Here is a 24771-nt window from a genome sequence, read left to right as displayed (position 1 = left end):
GGAGTATTGGTGACGGGAGGAGATTTCAATTGGGCTATGGAACCCTCAGGAGACTCGACAAATTCTCAGACTAAAATTTCTTGCAGAGACCTAAGACGCTTTAAGACCCTTCTACACGATTTTCAGTTAATAGATACATGGAGACTATTGCACCCTAGAGATAAAGACTATACATTTTACTCACACCCTCACAATTCTTACACGCGAATAGACTACCTGTGCCTGGATCACAGGTCTCTGGACCTCCTCATAGATTCCTCCATTGGGCAGATAGTTGGATCTGACCACGCCCCAATCACCCTTACCCTGACATTACTACATCCCCCTACTCGCCACTGGAACTGGCGCTTCAACGAACCGTTCCTAAGGGAAGATGATTGTCGGAGGCAGCTAAAAGACGCAATAGATGACTATATAGGCACAAACTCGACAGACGATGTTTCCCCCCCATCTCAATTTGGGAAGCACATAAATGTGTAATCCGTGGCAAATGCATCCAAATAGGCTCCTACCTTAAAAAGAAAAAAGCAGAATGCAGAGAGGCGCTGCTTGCTAAAATCAGGAACTTGGAGTTGATGCATAAATCCTCCCTGACACCTGATATATTTCTAGAACTCCAAGAAGCCAGATCATCTTTGAATAGCTTATTAAATGAAAGTACACGTAGGGCCTTCCGCCGCTGTAGACATAAATACCATAGATGGGTTAATAAACCAGGTAAACAGCTGGCAAGAGCGCTGCGTGCCCAGAGATCCTTAACTTATATAAAAGAAATGAAGGATACTGCGGGTGCGCTACATGCCAACAATTCCAAGATAGCTGAGATCTTCCATAATTACTACACAAACCTCTACAACCTCTCCTCCCAGAGGCCCCCCAGGGACACACTAGCACACGAGCAAGACATACAATCATACCTCAAAGACATACACTTCCCTACCCTCCCTACTGACCTAGTGACTGCACTAAACGACCCCTTCACAGACACGGAACTACAACTGGCCTTGAAGTCAACCCCGTCGGGCAAAAGCCCAGGGCCGGACGGCTTCCCTATAACATATTATTAAGCATTCCAGAATAAACTTTTACCTCTCCTATTGCGTGCCTGTAACGCAATTTCCCCGGAGGCTCCCTTCTCTAGCCAATCTCTTAATGCCCACATTACAGTCATACCGAAAGACGGCAAAGATCCAGCACTTCCCTCTAGCTATCGACCCATCTCCCTACTAAATGTAGATGTCAAGCTCTATGCGAAATTAATAGCAAACCGTCTATCCCCATTGATGCCGTTAGTGATACATCCAGACCAGGTGAAGTTTGTCCGAGGGAGAGAAGCAAGGGATAACACCATTAAGGTCTTTAACCTGATCGCTCACGCACAGTCCTCTGGTACCCCCTCCATGCTCCTTTCTACCGACGCCGAGAAGGCCTTTGATAGAGTGGATTGGAAGTTCATGGAAATAACCCTGAGACACATGGGTTTGAGTGACTCATTCCTACACAAAATACTTGCTCTCTACGGATCTCCCTCGGCTCAGGTGAGAATCAATGGCATGCTATCCGAATCAGTGACTATCTCAAACGGGACAAGGCAAGGATGTCCATTGTCTCCTTTGATATATGTTATATGTATGGAGGCCTTGGGGAGAGCAATTAGAGGAAACCCAAACATAAGTGGATTAACTGTGGGGAAAGTGAACCATAGACTGGCCCTATTTGCGGACGATCTCCTGGCGATTATACCAAAACCCGTAATATCGCTTCCAAACCTCATGGCGGAATTCTCCCGCTTTGGGAGATTATCGAATTTCAAAATTAATTATACAAAATCCACTGCTTTGAATATCTCCCTCCCAGCCGATACCATGACGGCATTGAGCTCCCAATTTCCATTTTCCTGGCATCCGTCCCACATTAAATACCTCGGTATCTCTATCCCAGTTTCCCTATGGTCAAATGTGTCCCTCAATCATGCCCCACTACTGCGAACCATTCGTAGAGAAATGTCACAGTGGGCTACTCAGAAATTCTCGTGGCTGGGTAGGATGAACATTGTTAAAATGAATGTTCTGCCCAGGTTTCTCTACCTTTTCCAGACTGTCCCATTGAAACTGCCCGCCCAATACATTGGAGACGCGCAGAGGGCGATAAGCCGATTTGTCTGGGGAGGTAAGAGACCCCGGTTTAAGCACTGCTACCTCTACCACAGAAAATCTAGGGGAGGCCAACAACTCCCCATGCTGCAAGCCTATTATCAGGCCTCAGTCCTAAATAGAGTCCTGGACTGGTCAAGGGCGGACACAAGCACTAAACAGTGGGTCGACCTGGAGATACACTCCTCGTCCTTAAGGCTCCAGGTGGTTCCCTGGCTTACGAACATAACACGTTCTAAACATCCCATGGTTGACCCTACATTAGCTGTATGGAAAACCATCCAATATAAGCTTGGCCTTTCCTCCTCTGACACCCTACTACTCCCCTTCATCGACAACCCAGACTTCCCCCCGGGGACCACGAGAGGGGTGGCCGCCAACTGGCAAAGTAAGGGGTTAACTAGGGTGATACATTTAATATCAGGAGGAAACGTCAAACCTTTCTCAGACTTAAAATCAGAAAAGAACTTGTCTCAGACGGATTCCTGGTTCTATTTCCAGATTCGGCACTATATCCATTCGAGGAGATCTAATGCAGCACTAAAAAAAGAGCCTACGCCATTTGAGGTATTGTGCTCCCACTCCTCAGATCCCGTGCACGTGGTCTCAGCGATCTATAAGATTATCTTGCAGGGCCACTTTACTGACCTTCCCTCCTTCTGCAAGGCATGGGACTTAGATCTCACCTCGCGAGGAATAAAAATAAACTGGGAGAAACACTGTTAAAACATGGCCCAGTGCTCCACGAGTCTAGAGGTTGTGGAAACGCAATACAAACTACTAACCAGGTGGTACAGATGCCCCCCCCGATACATAAATTCTTCCCTTCGGTGTCCCCTCTTTGCTGGCGCTGCGGCTTGCAGAGGGGGACTCTGATTCATATATGATGGGAGTGTCCCAGGATCATGACCTTTTGGAAAACGGTTATCCAATTCTCCTCGGATATCCTGGGTTTCCAAGTGCCCGAGGGGCCTGATTTCTGGTTGCTCTCCCACACCACTATACCTCCGGCAAAATATAAGCGCTCATTATTAAAACATCTTAACAATGCGGCGAGGGCAGTGATACCAGTCCATTGGAGGTCCACAGACCTGCCTACTCCATGGGAATGGTTTCAAAGAATAGATTTCTATAGCGCCATGGAAGACATATACTATTCGGCTTTAGACAAATAATCGGACTCTGGCCCTTATTCTGATCGGTGCGGATATATCCGCGTGCGTTCGGCCCGCCGATGTTTTGTGTCTGCGCATGTGCAGAGGCGTCTCTGCACATGTGCGAGCGGGGCATACGGCCAAATTCCGCATGATATGTGAACACTCCGAACAGGGGGTGGAGAGGGGCGTGAAGGGCTATTTGGGCTCATTACCATATGCATACGCCCCGCGTTTCATGGGAGTTCCCATGAAAACGCTGGGCGTACGTATGGTAATGCGGCCGTGACGCACGTGTAGGGGGCGGACATATGACATCGCCGGATGTCAGCTGCCCGCCCAGATCTCTGCTTTTGCACGGAAAAATGTCCGTGTGGTCTGAGGTTGCGGGTGCTGGTGGAGCACTCGGTCCTGCATTCGATGGTCTGCGACCATCGAATGATGGGGGAGGTTCCCTTAGATGGAGGAGGCGTATTCCGTGAAAAATACACGTGCGGTCCGTTCGGACAGCTTCTTACCGCATACGGATGGAGTTGGCGATCCGTATGGAAGGCGGGGTTTCTCACGCACGGTCCTGGCCGCATAATCGGCTCCGGCCGCACCGATCAGAATAAGGGCCTCTGTGGCTACGTGGTTACCATGGCTTGAATTTAAGTTGTCCACAACATACAAAAACCAAGTACCGGCTGATATGCTCCGATTGTGACCTGTATTCAAATACACCCCTTAGTATAGGGACTGAGACACAATAGAATCAATAGCCTCACTTCGCTCGAACTAAATAACACCACTCTCACGCAACCCTCCCTTCCCCCCCACCCCCCCCATCCTAAATCTTTCCCATTTCTCTTGACCCCCTGTCTTGTCCATTTACGGATACCTCCTATTTGTCTTTGTGGCAAAGTTTGTTAGTAGAAATTAAAGAATAGATTAGACTAAATGGCGATACAAAGTCCATTATCTTTCTCGCTTTTTTCTTCTTTTTTTTTTCCTTTCTTGTTACTGAAGCGGAATCGCTATTGTCAAGATTTGTTGAATTGTAACTGTCCATTCTTGTCTCATTGCAACATTTAACCTGTCTAATCTGTTGTATCCACAACTGTTTGTACTGTTTTCTTTTATCCACAACTGTCTGTACTGTTTTCTTTTGTCAACACTTAAAATCAAAATAAAGAATATATAAAAAAAAATATATAGTGTATACATACAGTGAACAATATAAAAAGATTCACTAAAAATTTCAATTGATCATATGAAAATATCAAAGAAAAGTGTGAATATAACACACATATAAGGTTCTGTCCAGGTGGTGCCTGACTTTAATCAATTATATGCAGTTTTTACTTGCTGTGTAAGCATTGATGTTAAAGTATGATGCCGCTGGTATCCACTGTGTTCCCGGTACTTGGAGATCATACCAGGGGTCCCAAATGCTGTTTATACACCAGGTTTAGGAGAAAGCAAAGTCTTCCTTTCACTGCAATGCTATGCAGGATGGTCTGCTGTAATGCACCGCAAGGCAAGCATCTCTGACCTGCCGCACCTGCATGCACCAGCGCCGACAGGTAGCTGAAGTTGGTTGCTTCCAAGGGAGACAAGCTGTTGATGAAATATTGCTGCACTGCATCTCACCTGCAGTGATTGATCTCCTACACCTGGTCCAGGGACTACGCTTCCAGTGGTAACAGAATCCTAATGTGGCTTTAAGTTAAAATGATCACTGATGTGTATGGATATTCAAAATGAAAGTCTGTGATGTGAATGGGCATCAGAAAGGCATCAGATGGGGGCTGCAAGGTATCCTCTTGGGTGCTATGACCCTGTTTCCACATTCCCTACCTACAGTACCCACGGTCTTTCCCACGCTTTGCTCCCTGACTCCTCCTAACTGCTCTTTTTTTTCTAGTTTCAATAAACTGTTTTCCAATTTTTCTACAGAAATGTAGTTTATTTTTATTTTTTAGTTCAATTTTAGAGTAAAAAAATGACTCTAGAATGCATAAAATTGCCATTGGCTATGCTCATATATGTTAATATATGTTTCTACAGTGTAAGAACTAGTTCTCTCTTCGCTGCTCCATCTAGACCCTACCTGATAATTCTAGAGGGAATAAATGAATATGTCTTCTGGGAACGCATACATACATGTACCCTGGATGTGGCAGATTATCTAAGCCTTTTAGTAGGTGAAATCTGTAACTCATCTATTACAATTCTAATTAATACTATTGTTTCTGCCATAGTTGGGTCTTACTCGGCTTTACATAGGAGCAGGGGCAAATTTAGAGATCAAACCACCCATAAATACAACATTAATGGCCTCTGCTCCCACTTTCCCCACGTAATTTGTTTATTTTCATTAAGTCATAAGCATTTCTTTAATAATCAAAACTATAGCGTTATAATAAAGCGTGCCATGACCTCTGACATTGTACATGCCTCTGATAACTGGTCAGGCTCTGATTGGCCAGCCTCCAGATCCAAAGGCACACGGATCCATCCATTTCCCAGTACCTACAGAATATATCCCCTGTACCATATTGTAGGCAGTGTGGACAGGTGGGACACCTGTCCACACTCCACTCAGGTGCACAGAAGGACTCTTCACTGGGGAATTTCAGAGTAATAAAAGGAATATCTGAGTGTCGCCCCTGCAAGTGGCATACAGTATGTCTACATATATTTAGCAGTATTCAGTCTAGCATACCTTTCTGAGCACATATTCCAGTTCCTGTGATTGATATGCCGGATTCACAGCTACCTGTAGATAGGAAAACTATTATTCTATGTTGTTTATGTGTAATCAAAAAGTATTTCTATTTATTCAACATGTTTTACAGGAATACAATGTAAAGTTTGTCAACTCTATCAGATTGCACCTAATCGCCGACGCGTTTCGCTGTATAAAAAGCTTTCTCAAGGTGTGAAAAAGCTGTTTATACAGCGAAACGCGTCTGTGATTAGGTGCAATCTGGTTGAGTTACCCACAATCTTTGCATCTGCTGACGACCTAGGAGTCCCACTTCATCATCATTCACCCCTGAGATTGTGCATCTGGGAACTTATCCCATCCAGTGAGACCGTCATATCCAGCTTGCTGCAACCATAAGGCTCCTGCCATCTTACTAGAGGAACGCCACCTCACCACTAACTTGAGGAATCTACAAATATGTTGGTACCAACAGACTCTTCCACATCCCAATAACCATCTTCGCTGTGGGACTCCCATTTACATTGGACAAGTCAGAGGACATTGGTGACTATAACAACACTAAATGCACTGCTGTTATTTTTTAGTCTTTTTTCATGTTTATTAATATGCTTTAATATAATCCAGCATGCTTAACATGCAATCTTACATGTATGTTTATTTAAAATTAATATATTTTAAGGTACTTGTTTCCTAGCACGGCCACAATCTTGTGGATCGTGTACCTTTAAGTTAAGGTACACGATCCACACGATGGACCCGATTTCCTTTGAAATCAGGTCCATTTTGCCGGCAAAGGTACAAAATCGGGGGCATCGCGTCGGTCGGGACCATTAACATTGGTCCCGACGCGACCAACGCGATGCCCCCGATTTTGCCATAGGCTTCAATGTTAAAATATTTTTTTAACATTGAAATCGTGAGGATCGCGTCGGTCTTGTGCCATTATAATGGCACAAGATGAGATGGACTTGATTAAGTCCATCTCACCTTTAAAAAAATGTGAAAAATGTGAAATGGGCCAATATGACCCATTTCACATTATAGATGTCCCCGTCGTCACCCCATGATAGACGCCAACCCGAAGCGTGGCGAGCGCAGCGAGCCCGCGAGGGGCGGCGGTGCGCGTCCTCCGACCTTTTCATTCCCCTACTATCCATGTAGGCGTGGAGTTGAGAATAGAATAGTGTGGCGAGCGCAGCGAGCCACCAAACCCGAAGCGTGGCGAGCGCAGCGAGCCCCGCGAGGGGACGCGTATAACTTCACAGGTATACGCGTCCCCTCGCGGGGCTCGCTGCGCTCGCTGCGCTCGCTGCGCTCGCCACGCTTGACGAGCGCAGCGAGCCCCGCGAGGGGACGCGTATAACTTCACAGGTATACGCGTCCCCTCGCGGGGCTCGCTGCGCTTCGGGCTCGGTGGCTCGCTGCGCTCGCCACACTATTCTATTCTCAACTCCACGCCGACGTGGATAGTAGGGGAATGAAAAGGTCGGAGGACGCGCACCGCCGCCCCTCGCGGGCCCAGGGACCCGATTTACATTTCATTCAATCAAAAAATCGGGTCGGTCGCGTCGATCGCATCGCATGCGACCAAATCGCATGCGATGCGATCGACGCGATTTTTCCGACACGACCACCCCGATGTAAATCGGTGTGGCCGTGCTAGGAAACAAGTACCTATTTTAATTTATCATACACAGTTTTTATTGTTTAAGCGCAGCATACTACCTGTTTTTGATCTACTATATTTTTAAAAAAAGGGCTTGACACCCCTTCCTAGTGCTGCTGCTCGAGTAAAACCACTCCTTTCCACCTAGCGCCCCACTGATATCTTGATATCAAACCTTTGCTACAACTCTGTATGTGTGCCTCATGTGAGCAGTCAGCAAAACAAAACCTGTTGTGTGAAGCATATTGCCTGTGAGCCTGATTCAGATGTGGATGCTATGTATGGGTTTTCCAGCACTTTCTGGCATGCGCAATAGCAAAACCAAATTGAGCAAATATCAGTATATGGGCCAGCTCTGAATCAGGCCCTTCGACAATGGTAGATATCCACCAATAATTACGTAAACTAAAATTAGATTCTGGGTAACAAAAGTCCGGCCATCCCTGCCTTAAACTGTCCATTCACAAAAAAATTCCCCTGCCATAAAGTAATAAGGTAAAAATTGAAGAAAGCGTTGTGAGCTGGGTTTCAAATATTACAATGACTATTTATATTACCCAGGGCCGGGGCTACCCGCTCAGCAGAGGATGCAAAGCAGGTAGGCGCCGGGCAGGAGAGGCGCTGTCCCTGCTGTGCATCCCCTGCTGTCTGTCTCTGTGGCTGCCGGCTGCTACTGCTGCGCCTGTCACACTTAGGCCCTTATTCTGATCGGTGCGGATTTCTCCGCATGCGGTCGTCCCGCCGATGGTTATCGTCTGCCCATGTGCAGAGGTCACTCTGCGCATGTGCAGGCGATTTCGCCGCACATATTCTTTACACGCCGCACAGGGGGCGTAGAGGGGCGTGAGGGGCTACTTAGCCTCATTACCCTATGCATACGCCCCGCGTTTCATGGGCGTTCCCATGCAAACGCGGGGCGTATGCATGGTAATGAAGCCGTGACGCGTGTGTAGGGGGCGGGCATCTGACATCGCCGGATGTCAGCTGCCCGCCCCCATACATGATTTCACACGGACAAGTGTCCGTGTGGTCTTGGGTGGCGGGACCTAGTGGAGCGTGCGGCCCTGCATTCGATGTTCGGCGACCATCGAATGCAGGGGCTGCTCCCAAGACGGAGGAGGCGTATCCCCGTCCACTTTCATGCGGACCGCCACATATCCGCGTACGGACGGAGGTGGCGATCCGTATGGAAGGCGGGGATTCGCCTGCACGGTCGTGGCCGCATATTCTGATCGGGCCGCACCGATCAGAATAAGGGCCCTAATGACAGGACAGGAAGCAGACCCGAGGCACAGAGCTCCCTCTGCTCCAGGCTCCTACCTAAACATCAGATCAGGCCGGGTCAGAGGTCAGCAGTGCTCAGCACGCAGCAGTAGTACGTGCGAAAAGGGGCGGGGCTAATCGACCGGAGGGGGTGGGGCTACACGGAACCGAAGGGGCGGAGCTATGAGGGAGCAAGAAGACTGAAGACACAGGAGAGGATGAGCAGCTGCCAGGAGAGTAAAGTGTGAGTGTTCTATGTCGGCAACTGGTGTGAGCACGTCTATAGGCACTACTAATGTCGGCAACTGGTGTGGGCATGTGTATAGGCAGCACTACTAATGTCGGCAACTGCTGTGAGCATGTGTGTAGACAGCGCTACTAATGTCGGCAACTGGTGTGGGCACATCTATAGGCAGCACTACTAATGTCGGCAACTGGTGTGGGCACGTGTATAGGCAGCACTACTGATGTCGGCAACTGGTGTGGGCACGTCTATAGGCAGCACTACTAATGTCGGCAACTGGTGTGGGCACGTGTATAGGCAGCACTACTAATGTCGGCAACTGCTGTGAGCATGTGTGTAGACAGTGCTACTAATGTCGGCAACTGGTGTGGGCACGTCTATAGGCATTACTACTAATGTCGGCAACTGGTGTGGGCACGTGTATAGGCAGCACTACTAATGTCGGCAACTGGTGTGGACATGTGTGTAGGCAGCACTACTAATGTCGGCAACTGCTGTGAGCATGTGTGTAGACAGCGCTACTAATGTCGGCAACTGGTGTGGGCACGTCTATAGGAAGCACTACTAATGTCGGCAACTGGTGTGGGCATGTGTATAGGCAGCACTACTTAATGTCGGCAACTGCTGTGAGCATGTGTGTAGACAGCCCTACTAATGTCGGCAACTGGTGTGGGCACGTGTATAGGCAGCGATACTGCTGTCGGCAACTGGTGTGGTCATATGGTTACACAGTGCTACTAATATCGGCAACTGGTGTGAGCACTATGAATAAGTAGAGCAACTACTTTTGGCAACTTGTGTGGGCGTTATGAATAAGCAGCCCTTCAAATTCTCGGGGCATTATGTGTGTCAATATCATATGGGCATTATGGTGCATGGCATATTTTGTAAGGGGAATTAGGGTGTGTGGCATAATGTGTAATGGGCATTATAGTGTGCTGCATATTGTGTAAAGGGCATCATGATGTGTGGCATAATGTATAATTTGCATTACTGTGTGTGGTATAATGTGTAATGGGCATCATGATGTGTGGCATAATGTATCATTTGCATTACTGTGTGTGGTATAATGTGTAATGGGCATTGAGGTGTGAAGCATAATGTGTTATGGGGATAACGGTGTAATTGGTACTTTTATGTGACCACACCGCTTCCTCATGAAGCCACGCTCCTATATTTTTGCGTGCGCTTACAGCGCAAACTCTCTCTTTTTTTTAACTCATGGCACCAAAATTGTGCTACTATGTGGTGTAATTTGGAGTGGGAGTACTATTGTGTGGCCATTCCCCTTGCTTGTGAGATCACACGTTTTTCTTTTGGTGTGCGCTGTCCCTTTGTAAAGTTTGGGTGGGCGCAAATTTATAGTCTGCAGGAGGGCGCCGAACCCCCTAGCACCGGCCCTGATATTACCCCTGCATATATCTGTGTATAGATGGTTGGTTAATTTTTTTAATTTCTATTTTATTTACTGTTATACTGAAAATAAAATGAAATTTCTTAAAACACAACTGATCTCACCAATATGATCCCAGCTTGAGCCGTTGCATACTGTGTAACAATCCATTCATAGCTGTTTGGGCCCCACATTCCCAGGCGCTCTCCTTTCTTCAGGCCCAGTGCTAACAGTCCAGCAGCCATCGTCTCTACCTGAATGACAAAATAATATTCAGGTAATATTCTCTTATTCTGCATTCCTGGTATCCCAACATACCTTAATCTCTTAAATTAAAATGTTTGAAATACATAATTTATTACTTATGAAAGTATAATCTCCATCTGCAAAAGAAATGATCTACTGACTAAATAGCAAATATGGTTCTTAAACAAGCCTTGGAACGCTTCCAAAATGTATGAGAAACTCCTCGGGTGAAATGCGCATACGCACAGTGTCAGTTTCTGGGATTCGGACCGGCACCAGACGGAGGCTGCAAGAGGGGAATCGAAAGATCTCTGTCCCACTACTATGCTTCCATAGGCTAAAATTACTTTACACCATCTGAAGATGGTGTAAATTGACAGTCTTACACAGAGCGTCCCTTCTTAAAACCCGGGACGAATTGCCGGGTTGGCTGACCTGGGTTACTAGGTTTGGTGCTTTCCCACCACGCCTTGACCTGGGTCGAACCTGCAGCAACCCAGCAATAACCCATGTTTTCAGTGAGACCTGAAAGTGGAATAACTGGCAAGTTCTCCTCCTGCGTCATCTGTGTGTGAAACACCCTCCTGAATAAGTTTTTTGCTTCTGTATATTATATCCTAGTGTGAGCCACAAACTCAACCACCACTAAGCATACTGCATATATTACATACATAAGGTCATATATACATTTTTTATACAATTATATAGAAACTGCAGTTTCTACCATGTATTTCTGTTAAGTCACAGAAACCTCCAGCAGAATGCTAATTTACTCTAGAAATCGCAGTACCCAGTATTGGCCGCCTAGCGGGAAAACTCTGCCTCTGATTGGCCACTAGGCGGCTCTTAGCGCTATTCGGGGAGGAGCCAGAATGTAAATAAAGACATTCTGAGGCTCCTCCAGTCCGTGCTGGCATCGCGTACAGGTGCTTTTTTGACAAGTACATGGATGCCTACAGGGACCCAAGAGGACGTGATCTTTGCCGGCGGACCCTGGTGAGTATAGTTTCCTTCCGCAGATACCCACATATAGATTACTACTGGAGAAGGGGACCGTAGCTTCGGGTCAAGGTGTAGGTTAGTATAGTATGAGTGGACTCTGTATCCAGCCTGGTGCTGGTTTTAGAAATCCGAGGGAACCTCAGCATTTTTTGGGCCCTCAATTTCTAAAACCAGGACTGGCTCTCTAGTCGTGGGGGGGCACTTGTGTTTTTTTTTTATTATTTATTTATTCTATTTTTACACTGGATCCATGCAATGCTGCCACTCCATATGTATACGATCCATTACGAATATGAACCGCTACAACAGCAGAAAATAGGAATGAGAAAAATATGGCACCTTTGTAAATTTGACGTATTTCTCATTCGTATTTTCGGCCGATCCAGTTCGTACCCGTTCATATGGGGATTAGCCGTATACAGCTGATGTTAGTCAATTTCCCCCTAAAAAACCATTGCCTTACACTCAGGCTACATCAGCAACCAGAGATGGTCACTGATGAAAAGAAGACTCTGCCGGAGGAGCCGCAGAATACGGGAGCGCGCACCTGGCAATTTATCGCCAACAGCACATACAAATCACAGGCAATATGGTCACTCAGCGACCATATTGCCACTGATATGTGCTTAATATCGCCCCATGTGTACACAGCTTTAGAAAGTCACTTTATTGTGTTATCACAGGTACAATTTTTACTCTGCTGCTCCTAGCTATTCTTGTTATTGAACATATATTTTAGAAATAGCACCTAAATTAATAGTTGGAGGTTCATTTGTAAGTGATCTAGACAGATTGCTTATAAAATATGCAAATATTGCCCCAAGTGTATGTCCTCTAATAGTTCAAGTTTTTAGGATTACTTTCAGACAATCACAACTCGATATATCATGAAAAAATGTTAATATGTGTAAAATCCCATACACTCTGGGCAATTTTGAGCTGAAAGCAGCTCACTTTTACAATTTGAGTTGCTTTCAGCTCAAAAAGCCACCCAGCGGGTATGGCCTGGCGATGAGCGGTGTGCCCAGCAGATGAGTGATGGCGTGGACAGCTTTCCATAGCATCCTGTTATGGAAAGCCAACCTCCCCAGGGAAAATCGCTTGGATGGGCAAAAGTTTTCAGCAAAGTATTTTTCCCCTTCATTGCGGCGCATACATGCTGGGCAAGAACGCCCAATGTGTATGAAATTGATGCCAGTTAGTACTATATAATTCACAATTCATTTATACCAGTGTAATATTAATGTACTAACTATGATATTAATTACTCTAATAAGTTTGCAGGAACATGAAAAATGCCCTCAGTATTCTATAAATAATTACAAGAGTATTTGCACTATACAGTAGATGCAATAGTTTTTGGTGAAACTTAAGCTGACCATACATCTACAGATCGATTGTCAGATTGGGCTGGTTTGAACAAAAGCCTGGTAATATCCGAATGACAGTTTTTGGCAGTTTTCCAATATTTCAAGGCAAATGGTCAACTGCCATTTGCTCTCATCCATTACCAGGATTTTGTTCCAACCAGCCAGATCTGACAATCGATCTGTAGATGTATGGCCAGCTTTAGGGCCTTATTCTAGTTCACTCTTTCTGACAAAATCCTTCTTAGATGGACAAAACCATGTGCACTGCAGGTGGGGCAGATGTTACTTGTGCAGAGTGAATTAGATTTGGATGAGTTATTTTGTTTCTGTGCAGGGTAAATACTGGCTGCTTTATTTTTACACTGCAATATAGATCTCACTTTGAAGTAAAACCCCACCCAAATCTAATTCTCTCTGCACAAGTAACATCTGCCCCGCCACCTGCAGTGCACATGGTTTTGTCCATCTAAGAAGGATTTTGTCAGAAAGAGTGAACTAGAATAAGGCCCTTTAAGTATAAGTGCAAAAATACCAAATAATGATAATTTATCTAACCAAACAATAGTGTGAAAGTATACTGGTGTCTTTTTGGCCTATTTCACAAATACTACGAGGATTTCTACTACACAAAACTTTCATATCAATCAAGCAAGTTCTGATTGCCATGCACATACATCTTTGCTCAGCTGGCTAAAGGTTTTCCTGATGGCACTGTGCACAACCACTATAGCCTCTTCATCTGGAATTCGCTGGGTGGTGTCGTACAGACACTGCTGCATAGTCTTGCAGGTCAATGGTAGATCCGATATACCGTGGACATAACTATTGGAAGTGACAGGTCTTGGAGGAGGACTTTCTCGAAATAAGGTGCTGTGGAACAGAGATAAAAGCATTAATGTACATACCTCATGGATGTTTTTTTTTAATCAATAGAAAGGTACAATAAAACTGACTAAATGCCATGAATGAAGCATTTTATGCACATCAGTTTTTTTCTGTTGCCATTTTATTTATATTTTAGGCGATCGATAATCCTTGTAAATTTTTGACATCAGGGCATTAATATGATAATCTATCTTAAAACGTTTGTGTTTGGGTCAACGTGCGGGTTGAAAGCAGTTAATAACCTGGGTCAACCAACCCAGCAACCCCATTATACAGAGGGGCGACCCGGGTTTTGGGCCTTATTTTGGTTCATTCTTTCTGACAAAATCCTTCTTAGATGGACAAAACCATGTGCACTGCAGGGGGGCAGATGTAACATGTGCAGAGAGAATTAGATTTGGGTGAGTAATTTTGTTTCTGTGCAGGGAAAATACTGACTGCTTTATTTTTACACTGCAATATAGATCTCACTTTGAAGTAAAACCCCACCCAAATCTAATTCTCTCTGCACATGTTACATCTGCCCCACCTGCAGTGCACATGGTTTTGCCCATCTAAGAAGGATTTTGTCAGAAAGAATGAACCAAAATAAGGCCCTTAATGTGATAGCGCCAGACGCGGGTCGGTGCCATGTCTGACCCAGCATTTTGATGTGAAAAGGGTATCGGAATGTTGGCCAAACATGAGAAACAAGGCAGTGTGGGTTTAAGTTAATTTCTTATTAGAAGTATTGGTTCCAAATCTATTATTCTTGTGAAACACTGGGCAGAATTGCCCAGAAATTTTCTAGGCTAGGGAACTGACAATGTTAGCAAGTAAAGCTACCGCCCAGCAATAAATAGAGACAACCACCAGAGCCATCACATCTCATTCGCAATTGTGTACACATTCGTATCCTATAAGCAATAATGCGGAAATGCTTGAGTAGGTCCATGGCTATGCAGATTGGATATAGCAGTAGCAACACATTTGCCATGTTTCTGTGAGTACATGATACTAATACCATATACATGACCCGAAAACAGCCAAGATATGTCTGTATTTTTACTGCCAATAGCATTTATTTGCATGTGCAGATGCAGGGTGTGTGCACCCACGGCAAACTTTCGGTTCGCCGGGTGCACGCACCCTACACAGTGGGCGAGGGTCACCAGGCAGCCAATTAGCATATGGGAACGCCCATCGTTTCATGGGTGTTCCCATGAGACCGCTAGGCATTCTCAGGCTAATGAGGCTTGACGGACATGCGGGGGGCGGGCAGCTGACATCTTTACTGAGATTTCAAGCTCAGTATGGATCAGTAGGACCCGTTTGGCTTGGGTACTAATAGGGTCGAGTAATGTCCTCCCTGGTGCGGAGGCACCGGTATAATGAACTGTAGTAAAGATTCTACCACCTGCTGTAAGCAAGCATCCTTTTGAGGATCTTTTGGAAGGTTTGTCGGAAAGAACTGTTGAGAATACGTCCCTTGAAGTACACAACGTACCCATGGGTCACAACTTCTCTCACCCAGGCATCAGATGGAGACCTGAACCATTCCTGTGCATAAAAGAGAAGTCAGCCTCCCATCCTGGGGTCTCCTAGAGGGAGGCCCGCGCCGCCAGGTGGCAGGTTTGTCAGCTTTAGAAGTGGGCTGTCTAGCTGCCCAGGTTTGTCTAGACAAACACCAGTCCCTTCATTTTTACTGAGGGACGAATTGGGCGAAAAGTATTACTTTTTGCCCGGTGAGTAATAGTAGCAGACGGTAAACAAGCAGTCTTGGCTGCTGCCAGAGAGGTCACAATCTTATTAAGCTCCTCCCTGAAGAGGACTTCCCCTGAGAAGGGTAACACCTCTAAAGCACACTTGGATTCTACGTTCACTTTCCATGAACGTAACCAAAGAATGCGTCTGAGTACTGAGACCACTGAGGTCAGTACTGAGACCACTGAGGCCTCGGCCGCCAATTGACCAACATTCATCATTGCCTCAGTGATGTATGCAACAGCCTCCTTAACGTGTAACCTACACAATTTGCATTGCTCTGACACATGCTCTGGTAATTCAAGCTCAATGACTTTAACCAAATCCTGCATTGCTCTTCCTGCTCAAGATGCTGCAATAGAAGGCCTGTTAACTGCACTGGTTAGGCTAAACACTGACTTTAGACACTGTTCCAAGCATCGGTCAGTCACATCCTTAATTTAAGCTGCTAAAGTGACAGGTAAAACAGAGGGTTTAACCAGGTGGGTCACGTGTGAATCCACTGTGTGAGTTACTCTCTGAAAGAGCGCTTACCCTTTCCTGCAGTCCTATGCCACTCTGCCAGTGTGAGCCACTGGAGGTAACAGGAAGTGATGGAGCAGTAGCACTATGACTACCAGCACTACCTGCTCAGTGCAAAAATATAAAAATAAAAAGTAATAAATAGAAAAAAGCTTGGGATTTCTCCAGGCATTCCCAGCAGAAAAGCACTGGTGCAGCTGTTTCCTGCAGGCACCAACAAAAAACCTAGCCTAGCATGGGATCAGGGTTATAGGGGAGAGGAGACAGGCATGCTGGGAACCCTAATGTCCTCTGGATCCGCCTACAAGCCCTTGGGACCCAGAACCCTGTGGGACCCAGGAAGCCTGAAGAAGAAATATATATACCAAAAATGTTTTGCCCCTGTGTCTAAAGGCCCCAATTGTAAAGTGACTTCCCACCCAATCAAAAATAGCACCCCCCAGAGTGGCCGAACCCCCCATTGGCTGAATGAGCCAACACTGTTTAGTCTATCCCTCCCCATATATCCATTTTATCAGCAAACCCAACCCATTGATCTAGCCTCAGTGTTAAAAGATGACCACCCCCCATCTCTCCCCACCCCCTCCCCAAACATAGCTGTGGCCCAACATCTTATAGCATAGCATAGCTCTCAATGTGTACCCAGGATCCAACATATGCAGGAATGCAGCTAATGGGGCTGGTGCAGAAAGAGTATGGCAGTTTGAGCAGCATGATATGGATCTGCCAGTATCCGGACTGATCATAGATTGACTCTAGGTTGACAGTCATAAGGTCGACCACTATTGGTCAACAGCCAAAAGGTTGACAGGGTCTAAAGGTCAATAATCAAAAGGTGGACAGTGTCCAAAGGTGCATTTTTTTACCAAATTTTGAGCCGGTATTTCTTGCCATACCATTCGCGCGGAGGGAGAATATAATAGTGTGCTGAGCACAGCCAGACCTCGAGACCAAAAGCATGGCGAGCATAGCGAGTGTCCATGTCCACCTATACACCAAATAAAAACAAGAAAAACACATGTCGACCTTTTCCATGTTGACCCAATAACCCTGTCGACCTATTGTCGGTTGACCTTTAAACCCTGTCGACCTTTTGACCCTGTCAACCTTTTGATTGTCGACATTTAGACCGTGTCGACCATTTGACCCTGTCGACCATATGACTGTAGATTTAGACATTGTAAATCTAATATATCATAACCGGATCTGCCACGCTCTTAAAGTGAACGCATGCATATGTGTAGCTGCAGGCTTGTGAGACTCTGGCACTTACAATTACTTACAACTGCAAAAGCAGGCAGGGAAGAAACGTGAAACATGCCAAGTACAGTAAGGTGTAATTATGCAGACGCAGCTCATTCATACCACTTCACACCAGCCTAAAATCCCATGAAAATTTCCCGGGATTCAACCCTGCTAGCCAGCAGGGTTGCTCCCGGGTTCAACCCGGGGTCCTGGCTGGTGTGAAAGGGGTATCGGTACTTGCCGGTCCTCGGTGCGGCCGGTCAGGCCGGGGATCCACACAGGCGGCGGGCGCAGATGACAGGACAGGCGACAGATGAAGAAGACGCAGCTCTCCGGCGCCATCACTGCAGCGAGAGAGCTGCATCATCTGCACCCGCCGTTAGACCTGTCTTCTGCGCCCGCTGCCTGTGTGGATCACTGACCTGCAACGAGGACCAGCAACCCAGGGTTAGTGCTGTCCACCGCCTCCGACGCCATCCCACCTCCTACCCGCCTCATGAGTCCTGTTCACCTCCTGCCCGCCTCCTTCCCACACCAGAAAATGCAGGGACATTTCTGATGTGAAAAGGGCCAACCTGGGAATGCCCCAGCATGACCCCTGGGCTGTATTTCCGAGTGGGTTCCTGTATTTTCTGTTGTGAAACGAGTACTAGTCCTGTAGATGCATGTAGATTAGGCAAAGTTCATGTACAGGCTACCGAGGTTTACGTGACCTAAACAGGACAATGCTTCTAATGTGGTGTCAGACACATCTACAGAAGTGTGCAGCTCAGCATACAGTACGTATGAGACAACACTTGTTTTTCATTTTTTTAGAGGAATCTACGCTCATTTGGGAATGACTGCAATAGTCACCTAAACAAACAATGGGGCCGATTTAGAATTACTCGTAGTGATCCGAATTCGGCCCCAGCCCAATGAATTCTGCACATGTGCAAACCCCAGCACCGAACGGCTTCGGCGAGTTACACCCTCCCAGCGTTTTATGAGCGTGCCCATGAAAACACTGGGCATTTCCATGGAAACGTGGGAATGCAAATGCCTGCCAGGCGTAGGCAACTGACATCACAGGACATCAGTGCCCTACCTCGTCTTCGGCGATTTGCGGAGGAAATAAAAGTCAGTTTCGACTGACTTTTTTTTCCAAAGGCAGGAGAAATCATTTGATAGCGGATGCATTAGGGGATTCGGCGGTGGGGGGGCCGTGTATGGCAGGGCTGCATTAAGCCACTCGGTAGACAGCTGCTTACAGAGCAGTGTTGAATCACCCCCAAATCTGAATTTTTTTGCCCCCCCTTTTTTCTGTAAAAATTTATCAGGAACAATTGCATAACCCCCTTTGCATTAAAAGCCTGCTATTGTTATAGGAAAACTGTAGAAAGAGCTATAATTTAACTCACCAACTATGTTGAAACATCACATGATATGCAGACAGATAGGGTGGAGAATCCTGCCGCACAGAACCAAATCAAAACATGGATAATTCGATCTAGGCCCCCTAATAGTATGAGTAACTAAATGTCATGTTTAATTCAAGTACGTAGGGGTGTGCTACCACTGACACTGGAAGAATTCGATTTTAATAATGAAAAAGAAAGAAGTGTCATGGTGTGGTGCACCACAATGAAGTAAATACAACAATAAAATGTAACCTTTATTGGAATTAGCCCTTAAAAAGATGCGAAATATAAAAAAAAAAACCTACATTAATGACTAGCAGGGTGAAGATGTAGTGCGTTTTTTAAAAACAGCACATGCGGGGACTCCTTATGTATACTGTACATCTCTAATATGTTGAAAGACTTGAGTGTTCCTGTTTGTACCTTAAACTATCAGAATATCTATATGGTAGACAGAGTTAGATCTCCTTGGAATGGGATCCCTCTGTGACTATTCCATATTTTATTCTGTAGTGTGATTTCAGAAATTGTTGTACGTGCAGGGACCCGTTTAAATACTGGGGCCGTGTCTGGATTCCCAGAGTGGTTGACACAACGTGTCGATTTGAGTGTTTGTACACACTACTGCACACGATATTGTTCAATGATGTGGGTGCATGCATACATCCAGTGTTTAGACTATACACATCACATATAATTGACAAATTCTGAACACAGCTTGATTTTGATTACAGCGCTGTAGTTTTACATATCCCCCAGTCAGACCGTTGGGGGAATGCTATATCGCTAGTTAAACAAGTATGCTGTTGTGTGCACTATGAGTAATGCTGTTAGGGTATTAGACCCTTATATATATATATATATATATATATATATATATATATATATATATATATTTAGTGAGGCACACCAGCAGTGCCGAATTTCCCATTAGGCATGTGAGGCACGTGCCTAGGGGCGGCACATGTTTGGGGGCGGCACTTAGATGCTTGTGATAGTACTATCAACCTCAAATGTACCAGTAAGTAATGTAGCTACAAAAAAGGCCAACAAAATTCTGGCATGTATTAAGAGGGGAATGAAAACTAGGGACTCAAGGGTAATTATGCCACTATATAAAGCATTGGTGAGACCTCACCTAGAGTACGGAGTACAGTTCTGGGCCCCACACTATAAAAAGGACATCATAGAATTAGAAAAAGTCCAAAGGCGAGCAACAAAGCTTATTAGGGGAATGGAGAATTTAAGCTACGGGGAGAGATTAAGCAATTTGGGACTATTTACATTAGAAAAGAGACGTTTAAGGGGGGACATGCTCAACATGTACAAGTATATCAAGGGCCAATATAAGGAACTGTCACACACCCTCTTTTCTACTAGAAAGGAATCTAGGACGCGAGGGCATGAGTATAGATTAGAAGAAAAAAGATTTCATTCAGCTAGTAGAAAGAATTTCTTTATGGTCAGAACAGTCAAAGTCTGGAACTCTCTTCCAAGAGAGGTGGTAACGGCTGGCTCATTAAATGCGTTCAAGGCAAAGTTGGACAAACATTTACTGGAGAAAAACATCCATGGGTACAAATAAGAAATATAATTTGTCTGTAAAATACCAGAACCTACCAAATCAGCAATGGATATCTATACCAGGTTGAACTAGATGGACGCAAGTCTTTTTTCAGCCTTACCTACTGTGTAACTTTGTAACTATGTAACTATGTAAGTACAAAATATACATTGTACTGTACCATATTCCATCTTGAATAGAGTGTAAATCGATAGGACATGCAGATACTGCCCCTGTAAACTGTCCTACTTAGTAAATATGTATTTATAATTCAAAAAAGTCACAGTTAGTGTCTTTTTTTAAATTAATCCATTAAATTGGCTATTATCAAATGAGGGCTTATAAGTAATCAATAAAAATAATACAATTAGGCGGGGGGGGGGGTGCAGACGTTATTGTTGTGCCTAGGGGTGCCCCTGTACACCAGCGTTTTAAGTGCAATATAATGCACTGACTCGTAACAAGTGCTGGGAGATGTGACAGTGATCCTGCTTAGGTAATTGCGGTCACTGTGTCACATTTAAACAAACAGGCATATAAATACAAATACAATTTATCAAGTTAGAGCCCTTAAAAGGGCTAGATATCAGGAACGCTGACTATAGTCAGTGAGAGTAGTGGAGACGGGATAACATAGGAGTGCGCCCGCACGGCTGTGCTGCCCGCGCGCGTTTCGCTGGTAGCTTTTTCAAGGCCCACACTGACTCTATTTTGGGGTGCGGCGAGGGGAACAGGGGGCAGCGGGGCAGAGTGAGGCGGCGGGTATTATGCGTGCGGCTGGGGGAGGCCTGGTGGCTAGCGGGTTCCGGCGCCACCACTTACTTCTGAGGAGCGGCGTAGGGTGCAGGCGGCAACAGTGCAGAGTCAGGCGGCGGGTATGATGTGTGTGGATGGGGGAAGCCCGGCGGTGAGCGGGTTCTGGCACTGGTGGTGTACGCTGCAGCCTGTGCAGAGTGACCTATGACCGAATCACGCTGCGGCGGCCGCACGCCAGTACGGGAACAGCCGGGAACCGTCTGAGCGAGTTCTCAGACGCTGCCCGGCATTAGACTGCGCATGCGAAATCCCGGGATTAGACACTTCAATCCTGGGATTGAAATCCCGGACATTTTGGGGCTAAATCCCGGGATTGGCCACCCTACTCACCCCTGTAGGACATATTATATGATTTCCAGAAACAATATAAACAACATGCGAATGTAGAAACCGCTGTACGTACAGCTTTACAGTTTATTGACGTCTCAAATCTGCATAGTCTGATACATATGTTAATATAGGATAGTCTTAAACATTGGAGGGAATGGTGTTCTAGCAACAGCTATGTTTATCAGCAGCCACTTTTACACCAGAATTTGAACACAGGAAATTGCCATGGCATGGCCTGCCTCAGAGCCTATTTACACTGCACTTCAATACGGTTTATTCCCAGGGAATACCCTTTTACACTGAAAATGGATGAGCCCTGCCTTTCCTTGATGCTGTCATAAAAAATTGCCTTTTTGGGCTGTTTATGACGAGGTCACAAGAAAGGAAACAGGAAACTCTTCAAGTTTTTTTGCTTTATTATGCTGAAAAAGTCAGGCTGAGGGTAATGCTGTGGGACACACTGCATGACAGCCAGCTTGTGTTGCTGCAGATGAGGCTGACAGCGTGGAGTGCTTGCAGCACAGGTTGTTGCAATAGTGTAGGGTACAGCCTATAAACAGCCTGGTATCGCTGCTTATGCTGCTCCAGCACTGCTCCATGTGCTCTGTGCGGGTCTCCAGCAGATGACATAATCTGCCAGAGCCAAAGATGCGCCAATCAGCTTCTTACAACTTTCTCTGCGTCCTTCTTGCAACGTTCTCTGGGTCAAATAACCTGAGAAAGTAACATTTACACAGCAACTAACCCTGGAAGGAGTCCTCCCGGGGAGTTGTCAGGGGAGATCAACAGAAAACAGTCGTCTGACTTGTGCATTAGACAAGTCGCACCTGTGTATGGCCACCTCATAGGTTCAGTTACAGTGTGCTAGATGCACTAAGCATCAAAAGTGATAAAATGGAGAGTGATAAACCATCAGCCAATCAGCTCCTACCTGCCATGTCACAGACTGTGTTTGAAAAATGTCAGGCAGGAGCTGATTGGCCAGTTGTTTATCACTCTCCATTTTATCACTTTTGAAGCTTAGTGCATCTGGCTCAGAATGTGGTGAAAGACAGGATTTGCTTCTGATTGTCCACATATTAAAAGATTGGCAGCTACATACCCTCCAACTGTACCGTTTTAGCCGGTACAGTACCGGTTTTTAACACTCTGTACCGGCTAAAACGAACTGTACCGATTGTACCGATTTTCTGGCTAACTCTGGCAGATGTAGTTCATAACATCGCCGGCTGCTTCCCAGGGAGCGTGGCAGAGCAGCCGGCCAGGACTACATCTCCCAGGGTGAACGGCGGTGGGACATGGCAGGCCCGCCCCCCCCCTGCTCAGAGACTCCTGTTGTGGGACGTCACGGCTGTGGGGAGCCAGTGACTGAATGTGTAGTCCTCTCCCCTCCCCACACCGCCCCCCCCATCCACCAAAGCACAAGCCGCTGCTGCCGGGATCAGAGAATGACCAGCGTGACGTCACCAACGTGCGGCCTGATCTTCCGCAGCATGGAGAAACTGACAGCGGGGAGTAATGGAACCTGTGTTCTTCCGGCCGGACACAGCTGACGGGACTGTTCTAGGTAGGGACAGCCAGCCCGGGATGTATTTTTTAGTGTGATGTGAAATGTTAAATAAAAGGGTCATGGCCACACCCCTTTACAAATGGCCATGCCTCTATATATGGCCACACCCCCTGTACCGATTTTTTCATTGGAAATGTTGGAGGGTATGCAGCTACCTGTTTTGGTTTTGTCGATTACATTGACCATAAACAAATTTAATTGGTCCTGGACCACCAACCTGCGGCAGAAAAGTTGCACGCATGCACACGCAGGGCATGCGCACATGCCAGTTACATACTGCGATTCTGGTGTGCAGGAGTGAGGGGCATATGCCACATGTTATGCCCCCATCTCTCCTGGGCCCGTTCGCCGCACAGAGAGAGAACGCACAGCGAATTCAGCGGCTCTCTCTGTACACTGGTGACGAGGCGGTGCTGCCACTGTCACTCAGTCCTGGATAGACAAATCAGCCCATCTGGCCATCGCCCCTTCTGGCATTTGGCAGAAGTGCCAGATGGCCAGTTTGGCCCTATTTAGGAGCATCATTCTAGGCACACAGTTTAAGAACCACTTCCCTGGTGGTTACACATCTTATTGTCCTACAGCTTTGTGTTATTACTTTAGTGTTATGCAGCACTGTCATTACAGTGACTTTACACAACACACACTAGTAGTAATAAGTATAAGCACCGTGCACAAGTAATAAAGCGTGGGCTACATATGGCACACACATGCCAGGAGCTCTGCAAAGTGCATTATGCTGGGCACAAACTCCTGGTTTACGAGATGGGACATCTTTCACTAAGTCTCCTTACCTTCCCCGGTGGATGCCCTGGCACCGCAACCTCTGAGCACCAGCTCTCCCAGCATTCCGACTCAGGACCCGCGTCAGTGCTAATAGCGCCATAGTAACACCCTGCACCCAGCGCCCACAGCAGCTGCAACACAGCGGCACCACTGGAAGTGGAACCCGTTCCACCAGAGGCCCGGAGAACTTGCTTCACACCACGCCCATATCGTGATAGTAGCCGCCCACTGGCAGGAATATATTTGTGTAGAAGATCATTCTCTCTTCATAAGGCACAGCTCCAGCAGCAGCAGCAGAGGCGGGCAGGCTGCCATTTTACATGCCCACTCCCGGCCCACATTCTACGCACACATGCAGCCTAGTATAGTAAGGGATCGTCTGACGTCTACGAATGCCACAGCACGGCAATGATCCTGGCTGTCACTTAAAGTAGTTATGTAGCTGTATGGGCATCGTGCCCAGTACCGGATTACAGATTACTAGGGAGTGTGGGCGTGGCTGGCGTGTGTGGGGATGGGCAAGTGTAGACGTTTATACTACTACTGCCAGCGGGACATACTAAAAGGAATGACAGCATTCCCTTTTAGCAGACCAGACTGTCATTTCACTGTCATTCCTTTTAGTTCGTCACCTGCCAGCTCTTTGTAGAATATACTTCTATTCGCAAAGCTGGCTGCGGGTGCAGGAATCTATGACAATCATTAT

The 24771-nt window shown here is 46.3% G+C and overlaps 1 protein-coding gene across 1 annotated transcript in view; it reads right to left on the bottom strand.

The window, feature by feature from the left end:
- ACSF2 (acyl-CoA synthetase family member 2) overlaps nucleotides 1-24541 on the bottom strand; it is a 121682-nt gene extending 97141 nt beyond the window's left edge. The window contains exons 1-4 of the mRNA XM_083148089.1: nucleotides 24074-24541; nucleotides 13879-14074; nucleotides 10712-10840; nucleotides 6015-6068 (exon numbers count right to left, since the gene is read on the bottom strand). Of these exons, the coding sequence (XP_083004215.1) occupies nucleotides 6015-6068; nucleotides 10712-10840; nucleotides 13879-14074; nucleotides 24074-24165 (471 nt within the window). The 5' untranslated portion in view covers nucleotides 24166-24541. The remainder of the gene's footprint in view (nucleotides 1-6014; nucleotides 6069-10711; nucleotides 10841-13878; nucleotides 14075-24073) is intronic.
- Between the last annotated feature and the right edge of the window lie 230 nt (nucleotides 24542-24771).

Source organism: Crinia signifera, chromosome 6, assembly GCF_055691185.1.
Source record: "Crinia signifera chromosome 6, ASM5569118v1, whole genome shotgun sequence".
NCBI lineage: Eukaryota > Metazoa > Chordata > Amphibia > Anura > Myobatrachidae > Crinia > Crinia signifera.
The sequence above is the reverse complement of the archived record's forward strand: the minus strand, read 5'-3'. Positions and strand labels throughout refer to the sequence as shown.